General features: G+C 41.3%; 1 protein-coding gene across 7 annotated transcripts in view; it reads left to right on the top strand.

Annotated features, from left to right (window-relative positions):
- The window catches only part of KCTD1 (potassium channel tetramerization domain containing 1), a 166,212-nt gene that overhangs the window by 128,766 nt on the left and 14,575 nt on the right, over positions 1–22,871 (top strand). For all 7 annotated transcript variants that reach the window (XM_053246932.1, XM_053246931.1, XM_053246933.1 and 4 more), the window contains one exon: positions 13,936–14,080. In XM_053246932.1, coding sequence (XP_053102907.1) covers positions 13,936–14,080 — 145 coding nt within the window. The remainder of the gene's footprint in view (positions 1–13,935; positions 14,081–22,871) is intronic.

Genomic DNA, 22,871 nt, shown 5'->3' with positions numbered 1-22,871 from the left:
AAATGTTCTTGAGTAGCCAACATAAATCTTACCAATTCTTGTGGCACACAGATATCCATTTGTTATGTTAAAGAAGTGAATGCTGCCATTTTTCATTTTCTCCTACTATTTTTCACTTTCTCTGACCAGACTACATTTCCTCTCATTGTTTTGCAATTGCAGTTAGGAATGGACACAAGGTTCATGCACTGGTTCATCACGAGGAGGGGAGCGGCGAGTGGGATCTTTGAAAAAGAGGAAAGCAGGTCCTTACCTACTCTCTCCTGCTGCATGCAGCTTCCTGCTGTGCTGGCACTGCCCCAAGAACCTGCGCAAGGTGCCAGCACACACATGGTATCCATCATGGTGCATGCATGGATGCCATGTGCATGCTGGCTCCATGCGTAGGTTCTTCAGAGCAGCACTGCTGCAGCAGGAAGCTGCATGTAGTGGCAGAGAGCAGGTAAATTACCTGGTCTCCTCTTAAAAAAAAAAAAATCCCCCTTGCTGCTCCCCTCTCTGCTGTGCTGAACCAGTTCGGACCTTGTCTGAACCGATTCAGCAACAAACCAGTGCATGAACCTCACTTTGTGTACAGGGTTTGTTTTCTCTTCTCCTAAAATTCTATTTATATCTGCTGCTCTGTGTTTTCATTCTTGAATGACATGCAGACGGTCTTTGCTCAAGATAGCACCTCTCTCTGAACCTCATGGATATAATCCTGACCCAGGCACAGCCTAGTGCACATTTTCAGGGTGCCCAGTCTGTCCATACTTGATTACTTCAGGTGCCATAGCAAGCATTCCTCTCTGCCCCCCCTCCAAACATGAAGCTGAACATAATACTGATGAACCCTTGCCCAAGCTCAGAGCCGAGAGAGGGAGTGGGGTGGGGGCTAATTCCTGCACTTGACTTTGGAGTGTGATTTGGGGGAGGAGAGTGTCAGTGCCAAACAGAAAAGTTAAAAAACTGTTAACATTCTCTAAAAATCCATAACCGAGAAATGAATAGGAAAGAATTGCAATAAATTCTACATTAAATAGAGTATCCCAGGTCTTCTCTTAGGAGAACCAAGGATATTACTACTGTAAAAATATATGTAATCCACTATGTGTGGACAGAATATAATTAATTTGTTTATGAAATGTGACATCTTTCCTTTAATGTTGACATTTTTCCTTTAAAAATGCTCAAGGCATTTACAAACATGCCCAATGTGGTGTAAAAAAGTAAGATAATATGCCAACTACAATCCCAAGTTCTTTTTCATGTGTACTGCTACTGAGCCAGGTATTCCCCACCCTGTACATGTCTATTTGATTTCCCCCCCCCTATCATTTCCCCCCCAAATATATTTCCCCTATATATTTGCATCTGTGTTGGCAAGTCCAGTTTTGCATTATATCAAGGTAATTTTGAATGTTATCCTTTCTTTTGAAGCATTAGCTGTCGCTTACAGTTTTTGGCCATGAGCATATTTGATGACGACTCCCTCCATTTCTTATTGTTATTGTCTCCAATAACAATATCTAAGTCATTGATAAAATGTTGAAAATATCACAATTTTCACCACATAATTTGAATAAACATTCTGATATTCATTCATTCTCCCTCTCCCCCTTCCTCTCCCTCTCCCTTTACCATGGCAAGACAATTGGGATGAGGAGAGAGAATGCTTGTGTGCTTCAGTTACATCAGGTTGGAGAATGAGAAGATAGAGCTCAGAGCTTTAAGTTCAAAAAAGTGCTACATATAGTAATAGGTGTCCTTGCAGTTGCAAGAATTCTAGGATTCTGTGTCACTTGTCCTTGTGCTTAATCCATGTCATGTGGGCATCTTTTGTTAGTCTGGGTGTGATGGGTGTTGTATTGCTGTGCATCTTGAAGTAAATAACCTTTGGGGAATCCCTATCTTAGATTTATAGTTCTGTGGAATGTTCTCAGCTGTCATTTGACAACTGCCATGTTGGATGAAAGCTGTTGGTGCATTTGATAGCATTTGAGCACTTTGTGTTTCTTTTGTTAGAATTTGCCTGCAGTCATTTGTATTAGGCAGAATTTCCTGCCAGAGTTCCAACTCAGGAAAAGAAGATAGATCCTCTGTGTTTTCCATCATTATGTAATGCACATCAAGCTGTAACATTTAATATTTTGGAAAATATTATCCAAAAAAGTTTGTTAGGTTTTTTGGTAGAGCCACTTAAACAATGTAAGTACATTTATGTAATATTGTCTCAAGCATGGTAATAAGTTTCTTCCATTTATAAATAAGCATCAGGATCTATTTTGCATAGTAACTACCTTTCCTTTTATCCTCATTCATGGTAGCAATTAAACTCTTGTGCAACTCAACATTATGTCTCAAGTACTAAGACAATAATTTATAGCTTTACTCAAGAAGCTATAACCATAAATTCTAAACAGCAGCAAACACTTCCAGGCCACAGAGTTTCTCTGTTGAAAAGTAGGTTCTAAACTTGTCTGGTCTTGTTTCAGATTCAGACTGAATGAGGTCCAGAATTTCCTACTCAAGTTCATTAAGACTCTTCTAGACACCTTTTACCCCTCTGAAAATTGATTTCCTTTTAAACAGTTTAAGAAGGTGCCTCAGGGCTTCACAGCTTATATTAAAAAAATGAAATCTCTTCCTGTCTTGGAGCAGCACAAATAGTCAATACAAAATTGACAAATGATCCTTTAAGTATATCAATTGAATCCATTATCTCCAGGCCCCCTTGTGCGACACTTCATCAAAAACATCATCATCTTCATGATACATTGCAGAAGAAACAAGGTGAAAATCAGATAACACCTTTCCCCATTATTTATGAGCAGAATACAAGAAATATTGGGGTAAACAAATATCAACCAGAATACGTGAGAGAAAAGAGTTGGGATTTCTTTCCTTTTTTGCTGTTAATTTCATTACATTTGACATATTACAAATGGAATGAAACAAATTGTTTCATGTTTCAAGCATTTGTTGTAGAGTGCAAAAGGTATACAAATATTGTTACCATTTTTATTTATGGGATGCAGTATTAAATCACTTTTCAGTTGCATTTCCTTCAGAGAAAACACCCAAGTAAGAGTACTTGGAAGAAGGAAGGAGGCTAAGAAATACAAGAAGAGAGATGAATAGAAGTGATGGGCTTAGTTAGGAATCTACCTCTGAATTCCTTGACTTTTGTTGGGAATGCCTCAGTGTTCCAAGGAGCAAGCTATAAGTTAATCCATATGAAAACCAGCATGTTCTACATGCAGTTATTTTACATGCAATCATTTTAAAATGAGAATGTTAGCATGAAATGTTAGTACTGTTACTTTCTCTGTCTCATTGTTTCAGTTCTTGATTATTTTTTCTTGAGTTGAAATCCTGACAATTCTGCTTTCATGCCAGTTTAGAAGAGTGAAGATAGATACCAGTAGTTCTTAAGTGCTATTCCACATGTCATATTTAAACTTCTGAGCAATAATTAGGAAGGATAGTTGTTAAAATTATCAATATATAACCTCTTGGCGGAGAGGATGGTTGGGATCTATAGCAACCAGGATCACAAGGATAAGATACAACATCATGCCTGAAAAGTCATGGGAGATTAGAAGGAAGACACAGAAATGAATATGAATATGATTAATATTTATAAACCCCTTTTTAACAAAAGTTCCCAAAGCGGTTTACAGAGGAATGAATGAAATGGCTCCCTGTCCCCAAAGGGCTCACAATCTAAAAAAGAGATGCCAGCAACAGCCACTGGCGGGATGCTCTGCTAGGGATGGATTGGGCTATTTGCTCTCCCCCTGCTAAATAAAGTGCCAGAACATGTAATATACATGAGTAAAGTGTCTCCGGACCAATTTGGAAGGCAACAATAAACAGTCTCCAATGGACAAACCTACACATTTATACTAGGATTATCAATGCTAGCAAGATGTGATGCTGGTAGTTAGAGACTGGAATACCAAAGCTGGAATAGTTAAGAAGGAAAACACAGTCAGCCTATATGGCCTAAGAAACAGAAACAAAGCAGGAGAACAACTGATTAGTTTCTGCCAAGCCAATGAGCTCTTCATTGCTAACACATTCTTCACACAACTAAAGCAGCACCTATACAAATGGACATCACCAGATGGAGTACACAGAAATCAAACTGATTACATTATTATTGGTGCAAGGAGGTGGAAGAGCTCAGTTATAACAGCAAAAACGTGGCTGGTGGGGCGATTGTGGAACAGATCACAAACTGCTCATGTGCAAGTTCCAAGTCAAGCTAAGGCGGAAAAACAAAGATACCCAGCTCCAACGATATGATCTTGAGAATGTACCCACCATTTTCAAGGAGAACATCAGGAACCGCTTTGAAGTTCTGAACCTCATTGATAGGGAACCAGAGGGGAACTGTGGAATGAATACAAAGAAGTTGTTAAGGACAAATGTAAAAAGAGACTGCCAAAGACCAAGAAACAGAAGAAAGCAAAATGGTTGTCAGAACAGACGGTGGAAAGAGGAGAGAAGCCAAAGTCAAGAAAGATAGACCTCACAAAGGAAGTTAATTGGGAATTTCAGAAAGCTGTTAGAAGAGACAAGGAACAGTACTACAATGACATCTATAAAACCTTGAGGATGGAAATATACATAGAAAAACAAGGCAAGTTTTCCAAAAGATCTCTGAACTCAGAGGGAGGTTCCAACCTCAAATTGGCATGTTAAGGGATGCCAAAGGACAGATAGTAACTGATTCAGAGAAGATCAAACAGAGATGGAAGGAGTATGCTGAAAATCTGTACAGCAGGGAAGTCAATGTCCAAGATACTCTAGAAGATATTCTCTACTTGCAAGAACTTCTACTATGGGAAGATGAAGTTAGATCAGCACTCTGGTCATTACCAAGTTGGAAGCCTACAGGAATTGATGGAATAGCTATAGAAATATGGCAGGCAACAGAAGAAGAATCAGTCAAGGCTCTAACCAAACTATGCCAGCAAATTAGGAGAACAACACAGTGGCCAACAGATTGGAAGAGGTCAGTCTACATACCCATACCAAAGAAAGGAGACTTAACAGATTGCGCAAACCATTGCACAATATCCTTAATTTCACATGCTAGCAAAATAATGCTCAGAATAATCCAATGTAGATCAGAGCCCTGCTTGGAAAGGGAGATGCCATTTGTTCAAGCTGGTTTTAGAAAAGGCAGAGGAACAAGAGACATCATTGCTGATGCACGCTGGATAATTGAAAAAGCCAAAGAATACCATAAAGAAGTCAATATGTACTTTATTGACTACAGAAAAGCCTTCAATTGTGTTGACCATGTCAAGTTGTGAAATATCCTTAGTAAAATGGGCATCCCAGAACATCTCACTGTTCTCATGGTGAAACAGACTGGTTCCAGATCAGCAAAGGGAGCAAGACTGTATAATTTCTTCGTATTTATTCAATTTATATGCTGAACATATACTGAGAGAAGCTGGATTGGAAGAAGATAAGCGTGGTTTTAAAGTTGGAGAAAGAAACATCAATAACCTGTGATACGCTGATGACACCACTCTGATAGCTGAAAATGCAATGTAGGCCTTGGAAAGGATATTTAGATGCTGTGATGTGTCTACACCTTCAAAGATTAGAATCATTGGGACAATGGTTTTTCCCATGACACTCTATGAATGCGAGAGCTGGACTTTGAAGAAGCAAGATAGAAAAAGCATTGATGCTTTTGAACTTTGGTGCTGGAGAAGACTTTTGAGGAAACCATTTGACAGCCAGGAAAACAAACCAATGGATCATAGAACAAATCAATCCAGAATTTTCACTCGAGGCACAAATGACCAGGCTCAAGCTATCATACTTTGGAAACATTTATATTTATTTATTTATTCATTCATTCATTCATTCGATTTCTATACCACCCTTCCAAATATGGCTCAGGGCGGTTTACACAGAGAAATAATAAATAAGATGGAGCCTTGTCCCCAAAGGGCTCACAATCTAAAAAGAAACACAAGATAGACACTAGCAACAGTCACTGGAAGTAGTGTGCTGGGGATGAATAGGGCCATATTATGCGAAGATCCAGCTCCCTTGAGAAGTCCATAATATTGGGAGTGGTTGAAGGAAAGAGAAGAAGAGGACGACCAGCAGCAAGGTGAATGGACTCGATTACAACAGCAATGATTGCACCACTGAGAGACCTTAAAGGCCAAGTGGAAGACAGATCATCCTGGAGAGAATCTATGATCGCTAAGAGTCTACACCGACTTGATGGCACTCAATCCATCCATCCAATGTTAGCCAGGGTTTGCACATGCCTTGCTTAAGCCCTGGAGTTAGGATGGCTGTTTACAAGGCAGGCACCAGCAGTTCAGCAACCCTATTTCTGCTCTCTCCCTGGATAAAAGCTTGAAGAGACTTCCTCTATTTTCTTCAGCTGGTCAGCGCTAAGCACAGACCTGTTCAGGAACTGGTAACATTGTGTGGGTGATTGTTTCAACACTCATCCAATTAATTTTTCTCCAACTTCTTTCTCACAGGCTTTATGCTGGCCTCTTCCTCTTAAGCCCATGAAACTGAAAAAGGCAAGAATAGTGGTGGAGGGATACAAACAAGGAGTATTAGCACTTCCTTACTACACACAGATCTGTGGTAACATCACTTCATACATAGCATGTATTTGTGAGGTGACGTTTAGAGGAATGGTGTATTCCTTTAAATTTTGTTTCTAGGGCCTGCTATATCTGAAAATGGTCTGGTAGTTCAGTGTTTGCATGCATTGTTGATAGCTGTATGGAAATTTCAATAGAAATAACAGAGTAAGTACAAAGCAAAACAGAAATGAGATTCATACTTTTCATGTTTTCAGTCATACTTAATTGTTTATAAACAACTCTGGGGGGAAGTGCTTTTTAGAAACATCTTAGATGTTGACAAATGTCTAGGGTACTGATTTAACTCATTTCATTTTGAAATATTTTCTGACTCCATTCATTTGTTTACTTACTTCAAAGACAACCTTCCCAATATCTGATATCTGTGAACAGTTCATTTGCCTCCTGGGTTGTGTTTTTGGGTTCCCATAGATGTCTTCTGCCTTGGGCTGCAGTTAGTCTGACAAAATTTATCAGTTTGATTGTACTGTTAAGTTAAGCAGTAGCTATTAAACAAATTTGGACATGACCTTCTGGGATAGGAGGATGAGATGTGGGAAGACGTATCTGAGGAGGCTTTGCTATGGGAGAGATGTAGGTAGACCATGTAGTCCTGGAAAGCAGAAACAAATACCATAAGGGCACTAAAGTACTGTCCCTGCTAACTAAACAAGAGGCACCTTTCAAAGAGGTTCTTCTTTTTTATTTAGCAGGTGGAGAACTGGTTCTGTTCAATCTTAGCACATCCAGTGGCGGTGTCTACTTTGGGCCAGTTCAGCTGAGCATGGACCCTTGCACATGATAACGGCAGGTCTGTGGTGAGAATACACCTACCCTGGTGTTGCTGGCAGACTTGCCGATGCACTCTTGGCATATCCTCTAATTGTGTGGGAGTGTTTACCGAATCAGCCCTCTACATGTACTACAAAATCCTCACCATGCCTCATTTACCAATGTCCCTGGGTGTGAGCTTTTACTGGGGTTTAATTGTAGGCCTCTTTCATGTGTCAAGGTCCTATATTTTGAGCAAGAGGAAGCTGAAGGTAACAGTAGGGGTAATTCCTGGGAAAGAAGGGGACTTTTGGTATCTGCCTGATGCTAGGGGTGTGCATGGAGCCAGTTCCAGTGGTTCGGTTCAAATTGGAGCCAAATTCAAACTGGCTGCTGGCCCACGATCCAATTAAAGTTGAACTGGCACCTGTTTTGGTCTGAGGGTTGAACCAGGCCAAACTGGTTCAGTTCAGCTCAAGGGGGCATGCTTGTAAAAGGGAATCCAGTGAGGATTCTTCTTTTAAAGCAAAATGTGGGACCCTGCCTGTCTTTTTAAAAAAAACTCCTAATGGTGGGATTGAGAGGGCATCTCGGTGGCTCCTCTGAACTACAGACCGAGTCCAGCACTCCAGCTCCAGTTTTGGCCTCATTGCATGCGGAGGTCACATACATTTGTGTCTACCTGCAGCAGGTTCCCAACCAGTTCCATTAGAATTGGGGCTAGTTCAACTCAAACTCAAACTGGCACCCCTTTTGTGGGGTCCAGTTCAGTTCAAGTCCGAACCAGGCTGGCTTTCTTCAAACCAGGTTCAGATAGAACCGGGTATTCACACCCCTACCTGTTTTGGCTAGAAATCATGATTCAGATAGAATCATTTCTGCTCTTTGGCAACATGTTCAAAACTTTTCTGTCTATTGATTATGGGCATAGCAGGGAGGTATCCATGTTCCACTCAACCTTGAAAGGGGCCATGGAGACCTCCTGTGGCAAAGACTCATTTCTCTGCCCATGTAGGGGCAAATGCATCATTTTTAATGTATGTTTAATTGATAATGAAAGAGTGTATGTTTAATGTATGTTTAATTGATAATGAAAGAGGTCCATCCGCTGTGACCTGGGTGGGTTGGCAGTAGAGTTGTTTTTTAAGCCCAGGCTTTTTTTTTAAAGCTGAGGGCAGAATGTTAGTTGTGATGGCTTTTCCTTCTTACTCTATCAGTGTTGTAAAATGGGACCAATCCCAAACTCTAGGTATGTATAACCTATTTAAAATACAGCTATAATTGACTTTAAATTTTTCATACAGCAATATGTTTTTATATGTCATAAATTGAAAAACAAACAATTACTCTTGCATGCGTTTGCATAGTATAGCATGTTTTCAGCATTTGAGGTTCTATTTTAACATTTCTTCAAGTAATATACAGTCTTTCCTCACTATCCACTGACTCACCAGCTGTGGTGTCGTGTATCGGCAGTCAGGTAATGGACACCCGACCTCAGCATACGCAAAAAACATCTGGCCAAAACAGGATTAATTCTGTAGGTCAGGGTGGCTGGAAATGACCTCAGAGGTCATTCATGGCCGCCATTTTGTGAAGGAGAGCCATTGTATGGCTTATTTGTTTAAAAAGACAAAAAAAAACAACCACCCGTTATTTTCTTCAGAGTTTTGAGGAATGTTACACTTGTTAGGGGCATCCTTGGACTCTGAGCATGGTAGGGCACTTTATTTGGCCCATTTTCACATTTTGGGGGCCATCCTGGGGCTTTGTTATTTTTAAGTCTGTACCTAACGCCTGCTTTCCCACAGACTAAATTAGTAATTATCTGCAGTTTTATTACCTGCGGTAATCTGCGGGAACAGAGCCCCCATGGATAATGAAGTACTCCTGTAAACCTCAAATACAAAGATAGTCTATGGCTGAGCCAGTGAGTATACCTTGCTGATATTGGCTGAGGTGACTGTTCTGTTCCTTCACTCAGGTTGTAAGACAGGTTATTGGTAGTCTTAAAGGATATGTGGAAAAGGAACAGGAAAGGAGTTAATATGTTGATTCATTTTTCAGGTCAAACAGGACAATAAGGGAAAATCCATCCATTGAAGCAAATGACCCAATAAATGAAGTACAAGAAAAATCCAAAATACTTAGATTATGTCTGGCCCTGGGGTTAGATTTTCACTGACCAGAGTTACTGTCTTGAAAGAAAAAGGAGTCAGTCATTTCAAGCACTGAGCTATATTATTGTTTGTCAGTGCTGATGTGCCTGCCTTCATGAGTGAGACCTAGGCAGTTGCCCCCATTGCCTCCCCCACCACACACAATTGTCTTAGGGAAGAGAGCTGGTCTTGTGGTTGCAAGCATCACTTGTCCCCTTAAGCTAAGCAGGATCCACCCTGGTTGCATATGAAAGGGAGACTAGAAGTGTGAGCATTGTAAGATATTCTCCTCAGGGGATGAAGCCGCTCTGGGAAGAGCAGAAGGTTTCAAGTTCCCTCCCTGGCTTCTCCAAGATAGGGCTGAGAGAGATTCCTGCCTGCAACCATGGAGAAGCCGTTGCCAGTCTGTGTAGACAATACTGAGCTAGATGGACCAATGGTCTGACTCAGTATATGGCAGCTTCCTATGTTCCTATGTCTGGAAAATATAGATTCCTTCACTGTCTATATAGAACACTTGTCCAGAAAGGTTGCTGCCTGAGCTTCAGCAAACTTCCTCCCCCAGATGAAGCACTGAAGGAGGTTTTAGTACCTTCACTGGCTGACATTGTGACTAATGACACATTGGTGAACAGTAGAATCACTGGTGTAGCAACCATGTTTCTGAAATGTTCTAGACTAATGCTGCATTGGTGCTAGTGGAAGGGGGATTTCAGTGACTTCCCCTTCACCCAGAACCCCTCTTATCACCTGAAAATAAGTCCCTTAAACATGGCCATCAGGGACATGTTTTGCGTGGCACAGAGTGCTTACTGGGGAAGAGGAGGTTGTTGACGTTTGTCCCCACTGCTGATACAGCAGTGAAGTCGAATTAGTTGAACTTTTCAGAAGAACCAGGGCTTCCCCATTACACTCATGCTTTGTTAGTTGGAATGTCAGTCACTGACTCCAGCCTTGACCAACCTCATGGACTGACTTTCTGCCACAGAACAGCTTCATTGCAAATATATTAGGACTGCAGGAAACTGAGGTTTCACTTCATTTCCTGAAGAAGAGTCATAATTTAAGACCCAGAGCCCATTCTCATGAGCAGTGAAAAAGGGCAAGATGGTTAGCGGGGAGGAAGCCTAAAAAAGCTTACCTCACCTAAGACAATCCAGGGTTCCCTCTTTGGCGGGCTGAATGCCCACCCAGACAATTACCAACTGTTGCCGGTAGCTTGGGTGGTACGGATGCTAGGACGTGTCTCCCCCTGAGCATCCATAATGCACCTATTGCATATGCAACTATTTCATATGTTGTAGCTAAATTTTGTTATGTGGTCACCAGATTAAGAACTTCAAAAGAATAGAGCCCAAGTTTTGGGTTCCTTAGTGTTAATTTTAAATTATGTATATACACTTACGCCTTTCCAATGCCGTTATTTTATTTTTATGTGTAATTATTATTATTCTAAAGCCATTATCCATTTATGTGTAATTGATTTTCTATTAATATTTTTCTTTTTAACTATGTAAAGATTTTTTTCCCCTCTTTTGGTCAAAGACCATAACTAAAGTACGATGATGACATCTTGGGCATCAATGAATTAAAATGGACTCTGGGCAGTGTACAACAACTTTTAAAAAACATAAAAACATACAATTGAAAACATAGTGCTAAAAACAATATAAAATCAATTCAAAAACAATTAAAACTATTTAAAACCAATTAAAATACTTTTAGAAAACAACAACACTTTACAAGTCTTGGAAGGCCAGGCCAAACAAATAAGTTTTTAGGGCTCTCTTAAAGGCCGACACAGAGCCGAAACTACGGATATCTGCCGGGAGTGCATTCCATAGACCAGGAGCAGCTACATAAAAGGCCTGGTTCCGAATTGCCACCAGACATACCGGTGGTAACAGAAGACACATCTCTCCAGATGGCCTCAACGAGCAATGGGGATCATACCAAACAAGGCGCTCTCTAAGATAACTCAGGGCCCAAGCTGTTCAGAGCTTTAAAGGTAATAACCAGCACTTTGTATTTCACCCAGAAACATATCGGCAGCCAGTGCAGCTATTTTAAGACAGGCATAATATGGTCTCTCCGGGCTACCCCAGAGACCAATCTGGCTGCGGCATTTTGAACTAACTGAAGTTTCCGAACTACATACAAAGGCAGCCCCACGTAGAGCACATTGCAGTTGTTGAGCCTGGAGGTTACCAGCTGATGCACCACTGTTTTGAGATCGTTCTCTTCAATAAATGGACTCAGCTGTCGAATCAGCCGAAGCTGATAGAAAGCGCTCCTGGCCATAGCCTCCACCTGAGATACCATGGTGAGGCCTGGATCCAAGAGCACTCCCAAGCTGTGTACCAGTTCCTTCTGGGGAGTGTGACGCCATCCAGCACAGGAAGATCTAACTCATCCTCTAAATTCCGATCCCACACAATGAGCACCTCCGTCTTGCTTGGATTCAGCTTCAATTTGTTATCACTCATCCAGCCCATTACTGCCTGTAGGCAGGCATTTAGGGAGTGAATGCCATTTCCTGATGATGATGATGATGATGATGATGATGATGATGAGGAGGAGGAGGAGGAGGAGGAGGAGGAGGAGGAGGAGGAGGAGAAATAGATTTGGGTATCATCAGCATACTGATAACACCCTGCACCAAATCTGATGACCTCACCCAGCGGTTTTATGTAAATATTAAAAATTATTGAACATCACCAATAGATCCAGAAGAACCAGCAGAGTCACACTCCCTCTGTTGATTTCCCGGTAAGGTCATGCATCTGGCTGACCAAGGCAGACTCAACCCCATAGCCCACTCTAAAGCTTACAAAGGCAGAGGGAGACTGAAGGAGCACAACCTCAAGGTCCATTTATGGATTCCACCAGCTCGTTTGGTGGCAGCCCATGACCAGGCTTTCTTTGTGGTTGCCCCAGGGCTTTGGTATATGCTCCCTATTGAAATAAGAGCATCTCCTTCTCTGTTTTCCGGAAGAACCTCAAGACTCCTGTTTTCGCAGGCTTTTATTTATTTATTTATTTATTTATTTATTTAACATATTTTTATACCTGCCAAAATGCAAGTTCTCTGGGCGGTTTACAACAAAACAATAAAAGCAACCGATAAAAAGATTGACACATTTCAGCAATTAAATTTTAAAATGTTAAAACTATTAAAACACAATTAAAACAATAATTAATTGTATTAATTGTATCAATCACCCAGGCTAATTAAAAGCCTGTGTGAACAAATGCATCTTGACTTTCCTTTTAAAAGTTGTAATAGATGGGGAGACTCTTATTTCAGGAGGAAGTGTGTTCCAAAGCCTTGGGGTAGCAATGGAGAAGGCCCGTCCCCAAGTAGGCACCAGACAAGCTGGTAGCAACTGCAGACGAACTTCTCCAGATGATCTCAATGGGTGGTGTGGTTTGTAGCAAAGAAGACGTTCTCTTAAATACCCAGGGCCCAAGCTGTTTAGGGCTTTATAGGTTATAATCAAAACCTTGAACTTTGCCTAGAAACTTATCGGCAGCCAGTGTAGATGTTTTAAGATAGGAGTGATATGGTCTTTCCGAGATGACCCAGAGACCAAGCTGGCTGCTGCATTTTGGACTAACTGCAGTTTCTGAACTACGTACAAAGGCAGCCCCACATGGAGCGCATTTTAATTCTAAAATTAACTAGAATTAATTTTAATAATTTGAAAAACCTGTTTTATTTTAATATCTGTTCTATTATTTTTATTGTCATGTGTTTTAATATGTAACTTTTAAATATTTTAAATTTTGTACACCACCTAGAGATGTACATATCAGGCAGTATAGAAATATGATAGATAAATAATTAAATCTAATTAAATCAATAAAACTTAAAATATTCAGAACATAAGAATCAGACACATGGTTACCAAATTTCACATAATTGGTTTACTTTTGGTTCAGAGCAAAGACCACAAAAATCTCGGCCTGAAGGTTTATGTTGCGAGATATTTTAAGCAAATGAAAATTCTTGAGTAGGAGGCTTCTTATGGATGTACTTTATCCAGCATCACTTTAGAGCATGACTTAAAGAACTCTTGAAATTGAGATAAATACCATATTGCTCTGTTTTTCTTACATATAGTTTAATAGATGACTCCTGGCATTTTCCATTTAGTTTGAAATATTTTCCAAATTAACCCTGGTAACCTATTGCTGTGCTATGCTTCATGGTAGCAATATTGTTTTTCCCTCTGAAATCTATCAACCCTGAGCTTAATTAAAAGCAAAACTATGGAACTGAGCAATTTGGCTTACTGCTTGACCGGGAGTTGCTGTTGCCTCCTAATGGCTAACTGCGGATTGTAAATGGATGTTGATGTTCTCTTTTCTTTCATTTTCAGAATTGGTAGGCTTTTTGATGGCACGGAGCCAATTGTTTTGGACAGCTTGAAGCAGCACTACTTCATTGACAGAGATGGCCAAATGTTCAGATATATCTTGAATTTCCTAAGAACGTCAAAACTCCTAATACCTGATGACTTCAAGGTGAAATTTTATGCATCATTAATAACATATGAAATGTTTTGCTGAGGAGGTAATTTGAATAACCAAAACTACCAAGTGAGGGAAGCAGTATTTTTAGGCTGCTTTGCTGGGTGTTTTTATTTAACTGAGCAAATAGGATCTTTGAAATGAATATTCAGAACTTGTCAGTTCTGCCATTAACATTTAAAAATGGGAATTTTAAAAGCAAAACTCAAATTCACGTTTTGAATGTGAAATTAACAGAACACTTTAAAATGTACACGCCTTAAACTTCTGAGCATCCTATGATTGTTTTAATTTTGTCAGTCTTCATATATGAAAACTCACATGCGATAAACTTGCAAATAGCAAATAACACTGCATGATGAGACCTCTCATGTCTTTTCTCATGTTTGCATGCCAAACTTCAAATGCAGTCAAATATGCACTGCAGTTTTCTAATTGTCTTTTATGGAGCCCTGGGTTCTTTGGAAGTATATGGTGGTTCCTCAGTGAAAAGAATAGCTGAAATAAATCTTGTCTTTCAGCTTACTACTGAATTGTTTTTCTCTGTGATGCACATCCATGTGGATAGGTTTTAAAGTGCACTCTTCATTGACAATTGTGATTCTGCAGCCTAATAGTGCCCTGTCTAACTGGAATGTGTACAGCATTTCTCAACATGTGTTGTGGGAGGCTTGCCAGTGTGCCACACTGACTCACTTTGATTCAGCTGCAAAGAGAAGCTGACTCACCCCACAAGGCACTGGGAGAGAAGAGCCCCATTTCCAATGCATAAAGGAGCATGAAAGCTGCAAAGCCTGGAGTTTAAAGTCCTGGCTTTTGTAACTGGCTTGCCCCATAATGAAGCCCAGCAGAGAGGAAGAGAGAGAGTCCATCCACTTCCCACCCAGAGTTGCCTGGAGTGAGAGACCAGGTGAGTGCTGGGGTTCCTTCTGCTGTTGCTTGCCTCCTTCTGCTTCCCCTGTGGGAAACATCTTTGGGAAGTGTGGGCAGGATTGGGACCATTGTTGCCAAAACCTAAAGGGTATACTTGTGGGTCAAATGGGCTGTAACCCAAAGTTTGGCTTTAAAAAAGCCAAATCTGGCAACAGAGATTTGGGACCAGCCTCCGAGTGACTCAGCAGTTCCTTGAGTCACCTGCTCAGCTTTGGGCTTTATAGGAAGGCTGCATGTGGCAGCGGGCCCACCACCAGCGGGGTTGCCCCTTTGGGGGAGCCATTTTGGGGGAGAATGAGGGTGAGGGCTAAAGGGCTTCTTTAGTCAGTTTTAAGTTATTTTGGACTTGGGTTGAAGTTGTTGTAATGTGTTTGAGTTCATCTGGAGATGGGGGGAGAGGGGGCGCCTTCATTGACTATGGGGCAGCTATCCCGGAAGTGGTGGGGAATAGAAGAAGTAATGTTGGCAGGTCAGCAGGCCGTTGCAGGGGAAGGGTAGTCAGAAATTTAATAGCTGTCTCCCCTTCCGGCTGTCCTGCCAGCTCTTTGACCTCGGGGAGCACTGCCAACAACCCACATAGCCTTACCCTGCTTCTCTTCAATGCCAGGTTGGTCCAAAATAAACCGGACTCCGACCTGGTATGTATTACCAAGACATGGTTGGGGGAGGCTAGTGGTCCAGTTTGGTCCCAACTTCTCCCTCCAGGATATTCTATAGATGAGCAGGTGAGGGGATGTGGGTGGAGAGGTGGAGTGACTGTGGTCTATAAGGATAATATCTCCCTTACCAGGGTCCCTGTTAGGGTATCGGACCATATTGAATGTGTGTACTTAAGATTGGGGACCAGGGATAGATTAGGACTTCTGTTGGTGTACCAATCGCCCCGCTGCCCAGCGGAATCCCTTACTGAGTTCAAGTCAGTTCAAGAACTCGCCTTGGAATCGCCCAGGTTCTTGGTGCTGGGGGACTTCAATGTTCATTTCGAGACCAATCTGTCCAGGGCAGCTCAGGAGTTCATAGCAGCCATGACAAATATGGGCCTATCCCAAGTGGTCTCTGGACCTTGACCAACGCATATTGCAGGTCACACGCTTGATTTGGTCTTTTACTCTGATCAGGGTGGTGTTCCGTGGGTTGGGACTCCTATGATTTCCCCATTGTCATGGACGGACCACCATCTGGTTAAGGTTGGATTTACAGTCACTTCCCACCTCCTCAGGGATGAGGGGCCTATTAGAATGGTCAGCCTGAAGAGGTTATTGGATCCAGTAGGATTCCAAGAAGCCTTAGAGGGATTCAGTTTTGGCTTTGCCAGTAACCCTGTTGATGCCCTGCTTGAGAATTGGAACAACTTGCTCACCAGGGCAGTAGACACGATTGCTCCCAAGCATCCCCTCCGACCTGCTTCAAAATTGGCCCCTTGGTATACAAAAGATCTACAGGGGCTGAAGCGGCAAGGCAGGCAACTGGAGTGCAAGTGGAGAAAGACTCGACTCAAATCCGACTGATTGCGACATAGAGCACATTTAAAGATCTATACACAGGCAATACGTGTGGCAAAGAAGCGGTTCTTTTCTGCCCGTATTGCCTCTGCGAGTTCACATCCAGTGGAGTTGTTCATGGTTGTGAGGGGACTAGTATCTGCCCCCCCCCACCTTGAACCAGAATTTGGAGTAATTAGTTACCCTCTGTGATGTGTTTAAAGAGTTTTTAGCAGATAAAATCTCTCGGATTTGGGTAGACCTAGATGGAGACTCCACAATTAATTTGTTGTCTGGATTGGAAGTGCCCAACAACTCCTCTTATGTGATTCGATTGGATCAGTTTCAGTTTGTGACTCCTGAGGATGTGGACAAGCTGCTTGGAGCAGTGAGGCCTACCACTTATTCTCTTGACCCTTGTCCAATATGGCTTGTTCTATCTAGCAGGGAGACTATTGTAGGCAGCCTGGTGGAAATCATAAATGCTTCTCTGAGGGAGGGCAGGAGGCCTCTTTGTCTTAAGGAGGCAATAATTAGACCTTTTCTAAAGAAGCCTGCATTAGATCCCTCAGAGCTGAGCAATTACAGGCCTGTTTACAACCTCCCGTGGCTGGGCAAGGTAATTGAGAGGGTGGTGGCCTCTCAGCTCCAGGCGATCTTGGAGGAAACTGATTACCTAGACCCATTTCAAACTGGTTTTCGGGGCGGGCTATGGGGTGGAGACTGCTTTGGTCAACCTGATGGATGATCTCCAATTGGGAATTGACAGAGGAAGTGTGACTCTGTTGGTCCTTTTGGCTCTCTTGGCAGCTTTTGATACTATCGACCATAGTATCATTCTGGAACGTCTGAGGGTGTTGGGGGTGGGAGACACTGTTTTACAGTGGTTCCACTCCTACCTCTTGGACAGACTCCAGATGGTGTCGATTGGAGATCGTTGCTATTCGAAATCTGAACTTAAGTATGGTGTCCCTCAGGGCTCCGTACTTTCTCCAATACTTTTTAACATCTACATGAAACTGCTGGGAGAGATCATCAGGGGATTTGGAGCGGGGTGTTACCAGTACGCTGATGACACCCAGATCTACTTCTCCATGTCAACTTCTTCAGGAGCTGGCATATCCTCCCTAAATGCCTGCCTGGAAGCAGTAATAGGCTGGATGAGGGAGAATAAACTGAAACTGAATCCAGATAAGATGGAGGTACTTATTGTGCGGGGTCAGAACTCTAGAGATGATTTTGATCTACCTGTTCTAGATGGGGTCACACTTCCCTAAAAGGAACAGGTTCGCAGTCTGGGAGTACTTCTGGATTCACACCTCTCCCTGGTTTCTCAGGTTGAAGCAGTGGACAGGGGTGCTTTCTATCAGCTCCAGCTGATACGCCAGCTGCACCCGTTTCTTGAGATCAATGACCTCAAAACAGTGGTACATCTGTTGGTAACCTCCAGATTTGACTTCTGTAAAGCGCTCTACGTGGGGCTGCCGTTGTACATAGTCCAGAAACTTCAGTTGGTTCAGAATGAGGCAGCCAGGTTGGTCTCTGGGTCATCTCGGAGAGACCATGTTACTCCTTTACTGATGGAGCTACACTGGCTGCCAATAGGCTTACGGACAAAATAAAAAATGCTAGTTATAACTTATAAAGCCTTAAACAGCTTAGGCCCTGGGTATTTAAGAGAGCGTCTTCTTCACTATGAGCCGCACCACCCATTGAGGTAATCTGAGGAGGTCCATCTCCAGTTACCACCAACTTGTTTGGTGGCTACACAGAGACGGTCGCTTCTCGGTCGCTGCACCAAGATTGTGGAATGCACTCCCTGCTGAGATACAATCCTCCCCATCTCTGGCAATTTTTAAAAAACACCTGAAAACCCATCTTTTTGCCCAAGCTTTTTAAAATTATCTGTTTTAATTTTATGTTTGTTTTTAAACTGTTGATTTGTTTTAACTTTTATATGTGTGTTGTTTTATGTTAATTTGCCCAGAGATGAAAGTTTGGGCGGTATATAAGTTTTTTAAATAAATAAATAAATAAATAAATAAAGCAAGCAAGCATCTGGAGAATGGATAAATAAATAATTGTGTGGTGCTTTGGCTGAAGGGCGGCATGCCCCAATTTATTCTCTAATCTAAGTGTGTCTTGGATAGGGTCAAAGGTTGGGAAACACTGCCATAGAACATGCTTCAGATTTCTCTGCAGGGCACAGAAGTTCCATGGCAGCAAGTTCCTCCTGAAGTGGCATGTGGAAAATGCCTCCTGAAGACAGAAAGTTTGTAAATACTGTAATATGTTGCTGCGTATCATACGCTTGCAAATATCAATACAGTTGCATGCCAACTGCTGAAAAGTTCCCACTGTCAGTTATCAAATGTTCAACTCAAATATTTTAGCTCATGGACAGCAACTGTTTGAGTGCATAGTGAATATCTGAAGAATATTAGAAGTCAGAATTTACGTAAGATAATTCTGAGAGGCATTTCTTGACTGCAGATTCTATTAGATGAATGTATAAAGCAGGTCGAATCATAATCCGATAGTAGCAGAGTAGGTGTGGGTGAAGTAACAAATATGTGAGCTACTGACAGTCTGAGCAGTGCTTCCTTATTAAGAGAATGAAAATGTGCTCCAAGAGGCACATGGAGTATAATCTACCAGCTGATTTTATCCATGATAGTTTAATGGAACCTCTAGATTCAGAATTGGTATACCTCTGAACATTTGTTACTGGGAGGCAGCAACAGGGGAGCACTGCTGCTCTCATGCCTTGTATCTGACTGGTCACTGTTAGAAATGGGATGCAGGACAAGTTAGACACTTTGTCTAAAATGGGGAGAGGTTGTAACTAGACAGAGCACATGTTCTGCATGCAGAAAGTCCCAGGTTCAATCCCTGGCATCGTCAGGTAGGGCTAGGAAAGACTTCTGTCTGAAACCTTGGAGTAGTACTGCTAGTCATTATAGACAGTGCTGAGCTCGATGGATCAGTGGTCTGAGACTCCATATAAAGCAGCTTCATATATTCATATGATTCAGCAGGACACTTTTTAATGTCCTTGTGTATTTCATATGCTACTTGAAAATGCAGTCACAATTTCCTGCATGGTCTTGGCTTAAAACAGATAATTCTGTTTTGCTGTAGACATGATTTTTTGGCTTTTCTTTGTCCATGGAGGTAGTCTCTTTGCATCAGCACTGTAATGTGTGATTGCAATCTAATGTGTTGCAGCATTTTTCTCAATTTCAAGAGTATATTTAGGTGTTCCAGAGCTTCTGTGTCTCCCTGATCTCTGTAGGACTTGCTCACAGAGAAGAATGGCAACTCTGAAGAATAAATCCTTGTACTGTATAATATCAATTTGTTAAAAATGTCCATGTGAAAACCAGGCTCTTCATGAAGTATATACACACATGCCTGCTAATTATTATGAGTGAAACGGGAGCTTTTGTTCATTTTAAACTACTAGCTTCTTTTTGATAGCTTTCTCTGTGTTTGTGGGACTTTATTCTTTTTCTAGCATTGAAATTAGGCTTGGAGACTGAGCACCATCAGAATTAATCATTGCATAGTTTCTATTAATCCACACCTTAGCATGATGTGTCCTAACATGGTATTCGTTATTCAGATGGACGATGGGGAGGTACTGTGAAAAGAAGTGAAGAATTTCAAGATATTGTGTAATTTTTTTTATCCCTGTTGCTTAAGGGCCATATTTTCAAAAACGTTTTGTGTGAGCACTAAAAAACCCAGCCCCAGGTTATTTGAAACATCTGGCCCTACTTATCTACACAGTAGGAAAACCTAAGCATGTGATGAAATGAGCTCTAGCTCCAGTCACAGAGCTAAACTGCATTCTTGACAAAACCCTGTAGTACCAAATTGCCCTTCGCAACGATTCTTCAGGCAGACCATTCTAAATTGCACTTATTGTCTAAAAATAGCCTATATGCACATATGTCCACTTGAGACTTGGCATCTGTTTCCCCACTGCCCCTAATGGTTTTCTTTCCTGGAGGTAGGTCAGTCATGGAAAAAATAAATAAATAAAATGCCGTCCTTCCTGTTCACAATTCATGTTTGTTTTCACTAGAAATGAAATCTACCACATTGATTTGTGTTGAGGTTTCTGTCAGTTCTATTTTGATATGTATAATAATTGAATCCAATTTTTGAAGAGACCTTGAAGCTCTCCTAGTCCAGTCTTGTGCAGTGAGCAGGACTCTTTAGAAGATGGAAGGTATTCCTTGATGCATTCTTATCCATTTCCTTCTTAGAAAAAGGGCTAGAAAAATCTGCCACTTCTTTGGTTGACACTGACAGCCCATTCCACATCCAGGCACTGTTGACTTTCCTACCTCAATTAGCTTTTGCTGCAGCTGGAACCAGTTGCTTACCAACTGCTGTTCTTTTTTGTGACATTTGTTTTTCAGTATTGGAAGAACCCTTTATGCCCTGCATTATCTTTTCTAAGCATGATATGAGCATGTACATTAAGTCCTTTTTCTTCTTGCTGCTTTTGAACCTTCATTCATTCATTCGGTTTATATACCACCCTTCCAAAAATGGCTCAGGGCAGTTTACATCAAAATAAAACAATTAAAATCAATTAACTATTAAAAACAAAACTTTAAAAGCAGCATAAAACTAATTAACAATTAAAACATTTAAACAGTTAAAAACCCTGGAGAACCAGGCTGAACATTTACAGCAGTTAAAAACAATTTACAACAAATTAAAAACCCTGGAAGGCCAGGCCAAACAGATCGGTTTTAAGGGCTCTCCTGAAGGCCAGCAATGAATTCAGGTTATGGATTTCTACTGGGAGTGCTTTCTACAGCCCTGGGGTAACTACAGAGAATGCCCGCCATCTTCTCCATGTATTGCTGTTATCTTCTTTAAATTAAACTGGACATTATAATCCGAGTGATGGCTATCAATGCCAAATAGTACAGTGCTTTATATATGATCTGTCTATGTTAGGGTCAATGTTCCAGACTGGCCCATATCTTGAAATGCCTTCCTAAATGAAGCAACAAAAATCATGTCTGGTACAGAACAGATCTGCATATTTTACTAGGTATCTAGAAGTCTCCAAACGGTGGGTCATAATTTGCTCCAGCTCAGAAATGTATTGTTTCCAGTCAGTCAATAAAAGCTGCTATTATATTTATTATAATAAAAGTGTTATCCTTCATCCGGCAGCAGTGGATCCAGAAAATATTCTAGTTTGAAAAGAATCCTTTTACTAGTTGTGGAGTGCAGACTTCCTTATAGTGATATTGCATAGTGTAGAAAGTATAAAGAATTGTTCACATACTGAAAAAAGAGCATGGAGTTACTGATTGTGACCTGCCCATATGTTTAACATATTTTGCTATGAAACCCACAAAATGTGAGCCATATTTTTACAATGTTAAACTGCACGTCCATACAGTGGACACTGCATGAATGATTTAGTGAGTATATGCTTATTATATTTGACTGGCTATACATCAATGGTTTTCTTGCAGTTGTTGAGACAGTGACTACATGAAAGTAGGTGGATATGTGTTCTCTTAAAAGCAAATCTCACAAGTTCTGAACTTTCAGCCTTATTCATCCAAATGCATTATATGCCTTGAACTTGACATCTAAAAGTCAATAGCCTCCATGGAGAAGTCACAAACAGTACTCTCTCTAATTTTTTTTTTTCATCTGTGTGCAGAATAAGTTTTGTTCTTGGCGGCAGTATCAAGGCAGTGAGTGCACACTTGCGTTCAAAGTGAGGCCTTCCTCACTCAACCTGATCAGGATCTAAAATTCACTGAGCAGTCATCAAAAAAACATGTGAGCACACGTACATCTTAGAAGGAACACTGGTCACAAGAAGCCTACCCCAGACTTTCCAGACAAATGACCTAGCACATCTCCTGTTAGAATTTGAATAATAGTGTAACCCATCCAGGTCATCACCTTTGCTTCTGGGACTAAATTCTTGAACAGAAACTCCTCATTTTTGTGAGAACTCAGGAAACATCCAATTTCAACTTGAGATGAATGAATTGAGATGAATGGTTCCATTGTTCTATGCTACCATACTATATTCAAGACTTGCTGACTCTGAAAATGGGTTGTCTGGTCTAGCACAAAGCTTTCAGCAAGGAAGGTTTCCTGCTGAGTGAACAAAACAGCATTTTCTTCCATGGTCCTAGATCAGGTACATGGACAGCCAGGTCATGAAGGAGACAGGTGGTGCTGGTTCTGCCTCAGACCCGAAAGAATTGCACCATGGGTGTGTTTCCAGACCTGATGTTGCTCACATCATGAAACAGTTTGAAGAGTAAATGGGCCACACCGCTTTTGAGGAGGATATGAAACACTATCAGTCATTG

Source organism: Hemicordylus capensis, chromosome 4 (genome assembly GCF_027244095.1).
Source record: "Hemicordylus capensis ecotype Gifberg chromosome 4, rHemCap1.1.pri, whole genome shotgun sequence".
In the NCBI taxonomy this organism is placed as follows: Eukaryota; Metazoa; Chordata; class Lepidosauria; order Squamata; family Cordylidae; genus Hemicordylus; species Hemicordylus capensis.
This window is presented reverse-complemented; position numbering and strand designations above follow the sequence as displayed.